Source organism: Austrofundulus limnaeus, unplaced genomic scaffold, assembly GCF_001266775.1.
Source record: "Austrofundulus limnaeus strain Quisiro unplaced genomic scaffold, Austrofundulus_limnaeus-1.0 Scaffold133, whole genome shotgun sequence".
In the NCBI taxonomy this organism is placed as follows: domain Eukaryota; kingdom Metazoa; phylum Chordata; class Actinopteri; order Cyprinodontiformes; family Rivulidae; genus Austrofundulus; species Austrofundulus limnaeus.
In genome coordinates, this window is record NW_013952535.1 from 782,471 (window position 1) to 794,834 (window position 12,364).

The 12,364-nt window shown below is 37.3% G+C and overlaps 1 protein-coding gene across 4 annotated transcripts in view; it reads left to right on the plus strand.

The window, feature by feature from the left end:
• sipa1l1 (signal-induced proliferation-associated 1 like 1) overlaps window positions 1-12,364 on the plus strand; it is a 78,387-nt gene that overhangs the window by 43,083 nt on the left and 22,940 nt on the right. For all 4 annotated transcript variants that reach the window (XM_014015730.1, XM_014015729.1, XM_014015731.1 and 1 more), the window contains 7 exons: window positions 762-984; window positions 1,646-1,776; window positions 3,721-3,909; window positions 4,447-4,621; window positions 6,847-6,950; window positions 7,052-7,209; window positions 11,783-12,362. In XM_014015730.1, the coding sequence (XP_013871184.1) occupies window positions 762-984; window positions 1,646-1,776; window positions 3,721-3,909; window positions 4,447-4,621; window positions 6,847-6,950; window positions 7,052-7,209; window positions 11,783-12,362 (1,560 nt within the window). The remainder of the gene's footprint in view (window positions 1-761; window positions 985-1,645; window positions 1,777-3,720; window positions 3,910-4,446; window positions 4,622-6,846; window positions 6,951-7,051; window positions 7,210-11,782; window positions 12,363-12,364) is intronic.

Here is a 12,364-nt window from a genome sequence, read left to right on the forward strand (position 1 = left end):
TAATAATAATAATAATAATAATAATAATAATAATGATGATAATAATAAATATCACTGAATTCTTGATTTAACCTCATTATGCTGCACAAAATTTAACTGACTCAAAGATGTTTGGAGCATTTTTTAGGTCCTGTTTTATATTAAAAAAAGGGACAATGCATTTTAATGCATGAGAGTGGCTGCGAGTTGCCAAGCAACAGCTAATAATAATAATAATAATAATAATAATGAATTTTATTTATAACGCTTTTACATTTTAGAAAAAAAATCTCGAAGTGCTACAATCAAATACAATAGTAACAATACAAATAGAATGAAATACACTTTGCATGTTAAAAAAGTTAAAAATAAAACACATCAATTAAAGGAAATCGATAAGAACACTAATAAAAAGAAGGTTTATAGGTCTGTTTTGAAGCCTGCCACAGTCTGTGGAGTCGTAAGATGAGGGGGCAACAACAGCTCGACAACAAAGGCTCTTATTGGATGAGACGCGGGACGAAGGCCATCTAAACCAATAATGATCAAGATCCCGCCTCCCCACCGTGACCAGTTTGTGTGTCTGTGTGTTTTAGCTGCCCAGTGAACAGGGAGATCCGATGGAGAAATATTAATAAATAACTGCGTTAACGCGCATAAAAAAATTCTCGCCATTAAGCGTCGGCTGCGTTAACGCGTGCCCAGTACTAAAAAAAAAACTTTATATTTACAGATTCTGCTTTTCTTGCTCACTTCACCTTTCCTTGTTGTCTGTCTTGTAGCAGGGCAGCATAGGGAGTGGTGGCAGCTCTGGTAGTTCTTCTGGCAGCACAGAGGAAGGACCTCTGGAAGTTACTCTCATGACTCATTTTACTAATGCTGGTGTGGCAGTGCTGGAGGCTCCTAAAGATGGTCCCAGCCAACATGCTGACCGCTCTAAGAGATACATTATGGAACATGTTGACCTCGGTGCCTATTACTACAGAAAATATTTCTATCTTAGAGGTAAGGATATTAGACAGTTTAGACTTGTCTTTTCTACTTTAAATAATATTCATTGTTTTTTTTTAACCTTTTTTTATAATGAAGAACAAAGAATGTACATGCATATGAACAGTTCTTTAGTCACTGGAACCCGTCTTTGTAGGAAAATGTAATTTTCATTTAGAGTTTTGCAGTCAGCTGTTCTATTATGAAGACTTGTCTTGTTTTGGTTTTCCAATCAAATTACTTACACAAATTACTAATAATGTTTTTTAATAATAATAATAATAATAATAATAATAATAACTTCATTTGAATAGCAACTTTCTAAACAAATGTTACAAAGTGCTTTACATAGAAATGTTTTAAGACACATCACACACACATCCACACACACATCTTCCCTTATCTTAACTTCAATGATTGTATTTAATACTTTAAATAACATTCTGTCTCAGATAAAATGTATTTGCAGAGAAAACATTATTTACAGCCAGTTTTATTAAAGATTTACTCAGTAATCAGTTTTTGTGCCAAAGGAAATAACCTATAGAAAAAAAAAACATTTTGCATGCTAAAATAACTTTTCCATGAGATATTTTGACATTAGTTTCTCTGTCTTGTGATTTTTCATTTTCTGTATTCACATTATGTCTTAAATCTTTACTCTTCTTAATCCCAGAGCACTGGAATTATCTGGGAGTGGATGAGAATCTGGGCCCATTGGCTGTGAGCCTGAGGAGGGAGAAGTTAGAGGAACACAAAGAACATGGTCAGCAGTACAATTACAGGGTCATCTTCAGAACAAGTGAGGTAAACGGAAACAAAGACGAAGGTTCCTCTGTTTTACATACTGTCGTATAGTTTGTTGTGTCAGCTTTAATTGTTGTTTTTCATGTTTAAGGGTTTGTTTTTGACTAAGCTTTCCATTCACCAAGATTTGCTGCATTAGCAGCTGCTCCTTGAATCTTCATGCTCTCGAATGTGTCAATATTTAGTACACTGTGTACTGAGTGATGTTACAGAAAAGCTATTATGAGTTCAAATTGTGTAGGAGTTAACACACAGGATCTGCTCTCAGTTGGGGGTAGATGTAGGAGCTTCAGCTCAAGATGCTACCGCCTCTGCTCCTTAACATCACCTTAAATGTTTTCATATTTGATCAGATTTTTTCATGTATTCATCTAGTTATTTGTTTGTTTTTTTGCACCACTCGATCAATGGATTTCAGTGAGAATAAATCTTTTGTAAATCCCTCCTTTTCTGCACTCCAGAGCTAGAGATCTATGTCCTCATTCCCAAAGCTAAACACCCACCCACCATGTTTGTCAGCCTTCGTCTGTGAAAGACTGAGCTGTGCCATTTTGCTGTTAAATGAGACTAAAATAAAACCAAAAGTAATAAAATGAGGAAGGAAAAGCTTTGTTCTTGTATTAAAGCCTAACATGAGTAATTGCCCCTGCAGTCGTTTAAGATGACGCAGAACCTACTGTGCTGTTGTCTTTTTTTGTGTGACTCCTTGGATCTCTTGTAATTGCTATTTTCAGAGTAGAGAGCTTTGTAAGTGTGTGTGCCAGTGAGGGAGTGAGTGGGATGCACTGATTTTGAAGACAAAAGTTCAGTGTCCATCAAGGGCTAGTGTCCTCTCTTGAGTTAAGAGCACTTCTTTTTTTACCACTTCGTTGAAAACAAAGTGTGCTTACACCAACCCTGGCCCAACCAAACACAAAACAGACACTTTTAAGTGTCTTGGGACTACTATAGACTGCCAGCTCTGTTATTTGCTCCTGATAGATACTCAGGCCTTGGACTTCTACAGTCCTCCTGAATTATTCATGAACATCCTTGTGCTTCTGTTAACTTGAAGCCTGAAGTGTCTTTGTGATAAAATCTATATGAGCAAACCTTACATTAATTTATTTGTTCTTCTTTATTTATACTGCCCGGCAAAAAACCAAGTATCCACTTCTAAGGTCTGTGATGTGAGGCTGCTGTAGTTGTTCAGGTCTAGGTTCAGCAACAGAATGAGGTCAGCTGACTACCTGAATATACTGAATGACCAGGTTATTCCATCAATGGATTGTTTCTTCCCTGATGGCACGGGCATATTCCAATATGACGATGCCAGGATTCATTCACTCTTATTTTGAAAGAGTGGTTCAGGGAGCATGAGACATCACTCTCACACATGGATTGGCTCCACAGAGTCCACTGAGAATCTTTGTGCTGGAGAAGGTCAGACTGTACCATCATCAATGCAAGATTTTGGTGAAACATTAATGCAATAAATGAAATAAATCTGGTGACATAAAGAAACTTATCAAACAATGCCACAGAGAATGTGTGTCATAATCAAAGCTAAAGCTTTAACCAGATATTAGTGTATGACATTTTTTTTGGCCGCGCAGTGTATATTATTGTTTTACTTTTTAATGTACCAGCAAAAAATAAAAATACCGGGTGGATATATTCCTTCTCTTTATTTTTAAGTAATGACATTGTGCACCAATGGCCATGGTAACTTATGTTACAAAAACAAAATATTAGACAAACAGATTAAAAAACTTAACCACAAGCTTCTCTGCACCGTTTAGTTCTTCGTTACTGGTGGATTTCAAGGAACTCCTATAATAAATATTGGTTTTGTTAATTTGGTCAAGTGATTTCCTGATTCAGAAGTACTGATTTGTTTGAAAACATGCTTTGTTGTATTGATCTTACAATCTGTGTTTTTCGTTTTTCTTCTTCTGTCTCCAGCTTAGTACCCTGCGTGGCTCCATCCTTGAAGATGCGGTGCCGTCTACATCCAAGCATGGTCTTGCTCGAGGCCTGCCCCTCAAAGAAGTGCTGGAATACCTCATTCCTGAGCTCAATGTTCACTGCTTGCGCCTGGCGCTCAACACACCTAAGGTTACTGATCAGCTGATGAAACTGGACGAGCAGGGGGTAAGGCAAAAATTCATTTAAAAGTTTGATTAGGTTGGACTGCATTATTGTACTCAGTCAAGTTCTTTTGTTAATATTTCTATCAACATACAAAAAAGGGGTATTAAGTGTTGAAGCAATCATTTCTCAAGACTCTGATCCACACTGCATGTATCTATCTACCTGAAGAACTTAGCTGTCTGTTATTTTTAGCTGCATTATTTTTCTCATAGACTTGTGTGAACATTGACAAACTATTGCACCGTGTTACATAATCAAACACAACTTAGCCCAGGCACAAAAACAAGAAAGAAAATACTAAACAAGCTCTTTGATGCTCATGCTCCCTGGTGCAATCATCAAAAGTTAAAACCCCTGAAAATGTCAGCCTAATTTCTTGGGAAAATGGCACCATGTTCACTACGGAACAACTCAAGGCTTTTCTTCAAATGCCATCACAAGTTTAGCCTAAAATGTCAACATGGTGACTTTGACACGACTTAGTCTTGGTGATAAAGCTGCCTCCCCTTTTTCATTAAGTTTGTCTTCTCTTTACAGCTGAGCTTCCAGCGGAAGGTCGGGGTGATGTACTGCATGGCAGGCCAGAGCAGCGAGGAGGAGATGTACAATAATGAAGCAGCTGGGCCCGCCCTGGAAGAGTTCCTCCATCTGCTGGGCGAGAGAGTTAGACTCAAAGGCTTCAACAAATACAGAGCTCAACTTGACACGAAAAGTATGTAGATGTGCAGAAATGACACAAAATCAGGCTTGAGTTAGGCACCAACCCCGTTGATTAAATGTGTTTACATCATTTTAGGGTTTAAAGGTATAGTGTGATCATTATTTTAAATCCTAACTGAATATTGGCTGGTCAGGAAGATATTTTAGTTGAATCAAAAGCACATTTGTATCCTGGTTTAGATCCTACTTCACAAATAGGAGTTTTTCTGTTCATTTAAGAGATCTCTTCTACAGCTCCTCTGACTTGTGGGGTCCCGCATTGCTCTATTCTAGGCCCTATGCTTTTTAATCTTTATATGTTGCCTCTGGGGTCCATTTTTAGTAAATGTAAGATTCCTTTCCACTGTTTTGCTGACGACATTCAGGTCTACCTGCCTATCAAGCCAGGTTCGATTAATTCATTCAAATCACTCCTGAGCTGTCTGAATGACATAAAAATCTGTCTGAAACTGAATTTTCTGAATCTAAATGAAAGTAAGAAAAAAGTCATCAGCTTTGGTAAAGACATTTCTCCTGACAATCTTGGTCCTTTGGCTTCATACAGCTGCTCTGTTAGAAATTTGCATTTCATTTTTGATAATTTCAAATTGGACAAACAGATAAACTCAGTGGTGAAATCAAGTTTTTTCCAACTAAGACTTATTGCTAAGGTGAAGCCATACCTCCCAATCAAAGACCTTGAAAAAGTGATTCGTGCTCTCATTACATCTCGTTTGGATTATTGTAATTCTTTGTATGTTGGTTTAGATAAATCTTTTCTGCATTGATTACAAGTTGTCCAGAACGCAGCAGCTCGTCTTTTAACAGGAACTAAAAAACACGAACACATATCCCCGGTTCTGGCTTCTCTCCATTGGCTTCCTGTTCATTTTAGGATACATTTTAAGATTTAATTGCTTACTTTTAAAGCTTTAAAAGGTCTGACCCCATCTTACCTGTGTGATCTCAACATCCACACTTCAGTTAGAGCACTTCGGTCATCCAACCAGTTCCTCTTAGATGGTCCTGGATCCAGGCTAAAGTCTAGAGGTGATCGGGCCTTTGTTTCTGCCCCAAACCTTTGGAATGGTTTACCTCTTAGCATACGGACTGCTGAGACTGTTGAGACTTTTAAATCTCTGCTTAAAACTCATTTTTACTCCCTGGCCTTTCATTCTGGTAGAGTTTGAGATTCTTTTAAAGATAATGTTTTTAATGTTCTTTTTCTCTATTTTAAATTGATCTTATTGTTTACATTTCTGTGTTGCTCTGTTGTTTTATTGATTTGGCTGAATTGTGAAGCACTTTGGCCAACTTTTGTTGTTTTTATGTGCTATATAAATAAATTGACATTGACATTGAATATCAAGGTGAAATCAAATTTAGTGTTTTTTTTATTTAATTTGTTGCCAAACCAGATTTATTCTTTCTGTAGAGTGTAAATAATATATTTTTGCTTTACTAGACTAAATGAAAAGGTTTTTTATACAGTTTGTGCAGTGTGAGAAAGAAATGACACAATAAGAGCAATAAAATTCAGTATTGAGCTATTTGGCTTGGTTATTATTTTTCCCTTGGCAGTTTTTACAACCCTCTTGTGCCATCTTACAGAACAGAACAGAATAGTTTGAAACAACTAATTTTAACCCACTCTTTCATGTTTTTATTTTTCAGAAGACTATTAGCTTGTCAGAAGTTTCCTCAAAAGTTTTTAGACACTTTTTTATTTTTTGTGCACTGTATTTAATCCCGTTTGACTTTCTGAACTTCAAATTAATTTTAAATTAACCAGGACACTGCCACAGATTCCCTGCGAGACAAAAATGAGCACTCTCTTTTTGCAAGGCCTTATACAGTGCAAAACAACCTTGAGCATGGCATTGTAAATTAAATAAAGCCTTTCAAAGCACTTCCAAGAGAAGTGCAAATAATTGATGTAACCCAGCCAAGCTTGTCCTTATTAACACCTGATGAACGTTTTGTCTTTTGACGAGAGCACATCAATAGAATGTGGAGGTGGTTTTTAATGTGCAGCGTCTCTTCAGTGCTGAAACAAAGCAGTGGGACATGTGATTTCTGCAGAGGTTCATGAAGGAAATCAAAATTTAGTTAGTTATAATACACCAAAGTACTTCATAGAGAATAAAATTACAGCTTGTCAGACTGCGTGTGTGTGAATGTGTGTTTATTTTTCTACTGAGAGTGTGAGAAATTCACATGCTCCTGTGTCCTCCTCAGCTGACTCAACAGGCACTCACTCCTTGTACACAACCTATAAGGATTATGAGATCATGTTCCATGTGTCAACAATGTTGCCCTACACACCCAACAACAAGCAACAGGTACTGCGAAACACTTAACTCCACTGTTATGTCTTTGTGGGTTGTGCACAACCACCTGATGTCTTCTCTGCTTTGTCTTTGTTGTCATCAAACTTTTCTAGTTGCTGCGGAAGCGCCATATTGGGAATGATATCATCACAATTGTGTTCCAGGAACCTGGGGCACTTCCTTTCACCCCCAAAAACATTCGCTCACACTTCCAGCACGTCTTTGTGATCGTACAGGCTCACAACCCTTGTTCTGACAACTGCTCCTACAGGTAAAGTTCAGAAACCAAGTGCATACTTCACTGCACACAAACGTGCCAGTTAGCGTAAGGAAATAAATCATGGAGCCAGTTAGCACAGCCGTGGCACAACATTAAATATGCAGTATACTAACAACAGTCTCATTAAAGGTTTATATAATAAATCAGACAAATTAAAGGAGGTGGGGGTGGGGACTTAGGAGCAGCAATTGGGTACTAGTTTCCAACATTACCAGGACATTATTTCCTGTTTAGCTGCGTAGTCCAGCAAAAACCTCCAAAGAGCTTAAGCAGAGTGAAGTAGCTGACGTAGCAGTGAAAATGTGTTTTTAGTTGCTGTGTGTGAATTTGTATTTCTCTAAACACTCATATTAAGATCAGCATAATACCAAATGTATTCAGTGAAATGCACACTGAAAATGGACATTAAAACTATGCATATGTATAAAATGCAATCATGACCTAATGCTTGCTACCCACGCTTTGGTGAGTTTTAAGTGGTTGTAAAATTTAACTCAGAGAAATACTATAACATATGCAGTACTAATACTTCTTTTGTTTTAATCAAATTTTCCTTCAATTCTTTAGCTATGAATTTAGACATGGATGCAAAGGCTTTAAAAATATTAGTTTTTGCTTTTAAATCTTTGTTATTGCCTAAGATAACAGCATATTTATCACAGAAACAATATTGTTTAGTTACAGTTTAATCTTTAAAGGGATCCATGATTAGTTGTAACATTAGACTTTATTTAATAAACGTATATTTTAACTGTAAAATAAAGACTGTAAAAATACTGTAGTCTGTTCAGTTTTTATAATTTTTAAACTAAAACGTCATCATTTACCCAGAATGCTTTGTGTGTAAATAAAATGTCTCCGTCCATGTTAAAATATATTTTAAAAAAATTATAAAAAACTAAACAGCCTACAGTATTTTTACAGTCTTTATGTTACATTTAAAATAAATGTTTATCAATTAAAGTCTAATGTTACAACTAATCATGGATCCCTTTAATCATTAAGATTGAAAATGTAGAAAGGCCTGAATACATAGTTAAAATGACGTGTTATAAAATAATTACAACACTAAAATAACCTTCAGGAAGTACTCACTTTTTTTGCCATATCTCTATTTCCTGTTCAACCTTCTAGTGAAATGTTCTGCCTCCGTATCATTGTCTAGTAATCTGTCTTTTTTTTATCTTGCGGTTTTTGACTCTGCTAATGGCTGTTTTAGCTGAAGTTGAGCACAATATGAGGCGTTAATTGTCCCCCGTGTGGTTACGTCATTACTGAGCAACAGCGCAAACAAACACGTGAGCTCGCAGTGAAAACTGAACAAATGCTGGTTTGTCTTTTGTCTCCTGTGATTCATAAGTGTGAATTATTTAGGTGTTGTTGCCTTCAGGTGAGAATAAATTTTACATAAGGCATACAGGTGGAATCTCCTCTTTGGGTAATCAAACATTTATAGTCGCCACAGGGAAGAAATTTGACTGATTCATGATCTATTAATTAAAGATTACCCAAATGTTTGGGACATTTTTTAAGCTAATTTCAAAGAACTTGTACAAAAATGGGTGGCATGGAAATCTAAAGTCTTTAGGGTTTTATCAGATCTTTTACAGTCTGGTCCTCTTTGTGTTGATGTTACCACTGGGAGTGCCACTAGTGGATTGAACTAAATCACAAATTAAATGCATTGCAGTTTACCAAATTGCCTTAAATGTGCTTTTCCATTTTAATCTGAAATAGTTTTGGTAATCATAGAATGTTTACTTTTAGAATAAAGTCTTTATATTTTTCTTATCCACATGTAACACATGGCTTAGACTTGTTGTCCCAAGAAGACAAAAACATGGTATACTTCATATACCTTCTGCACATCTATTCTCATAACAAACGTCCACCCCTGAGCCTCCCACTGCATCACATATTGACTGGTTTTTGGCCTTTCTCAGTGGGCAGCAGTTTGTGGATTCTGGAAGAGCAGGTCTGCCCACACACTGGATATTTATAAGTCCACAAATCACTAAAACCACAGGAATCTGCTCTTTGATTTCTACTGCCCAACCTCCTGCCTCGAAGATCACACAGGAGCCACAGAGCCCAGCAATCCTCTTGTAACAACATTTTCCTCTTCCTCTCACTTCTTCCCTCTCAAACTCTCCAGCTTTTCTGATCCGTTTTTCTTTTTTTTTCATTCATTACTCTATATGGAGTCTGGATCTTTTGCTTCAGTACCCCTACCCTCTCATCGTGCTCTGTTCTGCATGAGTCACAGGGTCTCTGCAGTCTGACTCACAGGTGTTTGAGTTCAGAACAAATGCTTTCAGAGTGTCAATATAATGCATTTAGTGGAGTTTGTAGGGATGGAAAAGAATAGGTATAAAAGGTCACACTTTAATTTTTCTGCCTGCTTGTAGCCACTTTAGGCACTTTTCTCTAAAATACCCAGCATGATTCATTAATCGTTTGCAGAAATGCAGACAGATATAGTAACGATGCTGTCGTGTTTTTTGTGCAGTAGCTGTTAGCAGTATTTTTCACAAGTTTATTATATTTCGCAAAAATAAAATAAAGGATAAAAGAAGTGTAGCCTCGCAAACAGCTTTAACTTGAGTGATAGAAAACTAGGTCATTGCAAATGCAGGTGAACGATGAGAAAAACTGTTCATTGTCAGTCTTCAATCTCCAAGGCAGGAAATGTTCTTCATTTATTTCTCAATGCAACACCCAGTTCCAAGTCCAACTACCAAGTCACTTTGCAACTTCATTTTCTAACAAACAGCCTTGTTAGAAATATCTAACAGGAATTTTAACTATTACTTGTAAGAAGTGTGGCTTTTATGTTTTATGATCACCCGTAAAACACTGTATGGTTTAGGTGTGGATCAGGTCACCCTTTTGTTGCTGAGTCAGTCCTGATGCTTGGAAACATGGACCCCCTGACAACAACTGCATTGTGTTGTGTGTTTTGACACCATTCCACTCTTTCATCATTTAAACCTTTATTTTCTCTTCATTGGGTCTGACAGCATGTAGCAAACTTTGGGTGTCTCTTGTCCTGAACCACAAACATGCTCCCTAGTCAAAAATCCCTCCCAAAGCCAAGGGCTATTGTTAGAAGCTAATCAGTGTTTTTTAATTTACCTGTTTGTGTTATGCTGAGTCGAATTTGACTCCATACTTTTTCTTACTGACTAGAAATTATGACATAAACCGTAAAAGGAAATGCAAATAACATTTTGATTTACTAACCATTTTTAGGTCTTTCTACCATTCTTTCATCCAGATATGTATGTTCACTCTCCAAGGCTATTTAAATAAGAAAAAAGGTTTCCTCCTACATCAGTTTCACAAACAAGGAAAGGTGGGAAATAAGGTGTCACCATTTTGTCGGTAGTATAATTGAACACTGCATGTGAGGACAGGTTGTCTCTGAGGTATGTTTAGTAATATGTGGGTGAAATGGGTATTGCTTATTAGATGATGTGATTAATCTCCGTGTCAACATGTGTGCTGATGCTTGTCAGCGGGGAAGCGTGTGGGATGGGGGCTCCATCTTCCAGCGCTGCTCTCGTCAACCTGGCAATTATCACCAGCGGATTTTTGATTGAGCTTTTATGGTTGAGATGAGGTTGCAAACAGAACTCTTTAGACCACTGTGTTTGTCACCATCTTTTTGTTTTTTAGAATGAGAGGCTAGGAATTCATTTTATTTATTTAGTTATGTTTTGCTTCTCTATGGCAGGACGGCTTATCCCCTTTTATCCACTCCCATACAGTCTCTTTTCTTAGAAACGTTTTTTTGAATTTGGCAGGAAGTTTGGAAGAATACTCCAGCTTTTTTCTTCTTTGCTATCCATGGCTGCTCAGCTGAGTTCTTGACATACCGAAGACCTCAGATTGCCATTCCAGGGACTTTTTAAAGCGGAAACAAGAGCGAGATGAAAAAAGGCAGAAAATACACATTGTCTCGATGCAAATGCAATATTTCTTGCTTTCAGGCATATAACTTGGCAGTTCAGTATAGTCAATAGTTTTATTGTGGGTAATTCAATAAGCAAAGATTAGTTGTTTTTCTTTATTGCAAAAGAGAAAAACTGAAACTTTTATTGTTTTGTTGTGGTCTTGGGGTTTGCTGTAACAGATTTAAGGAGGTATTTGTATTCTTGGGTTTGAATGCAAACAAAACATAGCTTTAAGCTTATTTTTGTATATTCTTTGTTTCATCATATTCCAGCAACTAACCACTTTTTAAATGTAAATTTGAATATCAGATTGTACAGTATAAAGCCCTTGAATAATTCCATCCTTTATCTTTAGCGTTCAAGAATGTTTAACTCTTTAATGTGGTGTTTACAAAATATCTTGGAAGTGTTTTTAAGTTTTTATTTTGTACTATTCATATTTATTTTCTAGACAATGTGTAATATAATAAATCAAAACAGGAGTTTGTTTATGAGCAAATAATTCTGTCAAAATAAAGGAAAAATTGGGTTTTTAATTATCCCTTCTACTTGTGTTTTTTCTTTTTCTTGCTGCATTTTAATGTCTTCCATTCTTTCTTCTCCTGTAGTGTGGCAGTCACTCGCTCTAAAGATGTGCCCTCTTTTGGCCCACCTATCCCAGAGGGTGTGACATTTCCCAAGTCGTCTGTGTTCCGGGACTTCCTGCTGGCCAAGGTCATCAATGCAGAAAACGCTGCCCACAAGTCACACAAGTTTCGCGCCATGGCCACTCGAACACGCCAGGAGTACCTGCGTGACCTGGCTGAGCGCCACACCACGAGCACGTCTATCGATCCCTCTGGAAAGTTTCCTTTCATTTCATTGGCTCATAAAAAGAAGGAGAAGACTCGGGCGTATGAAGGAGCAGAGCTGCGCAGTCTTGGTGCCGTGACCTGGCAGGTTTATGCAGAGGATCATGGGAACGGAGGGGAAATTGAGGCTTTACTGGCCCTTTCCAATGACTTTCTCATCCTGTTGGACCAGGAGGCCAAGGCTGTGGTGTTCAACTGTGCCACTAAGGATGTGATTGGCTGGACACTTAGCAGTCCTGCATCTTTAAAGATTTTCTACGAGCGTGGAGAAAGTGTGTCCCTGAGGAGTATCAGTAATAACACTGAGGATTTTAAAGAAGTGGTCAAACGACTTGAGGT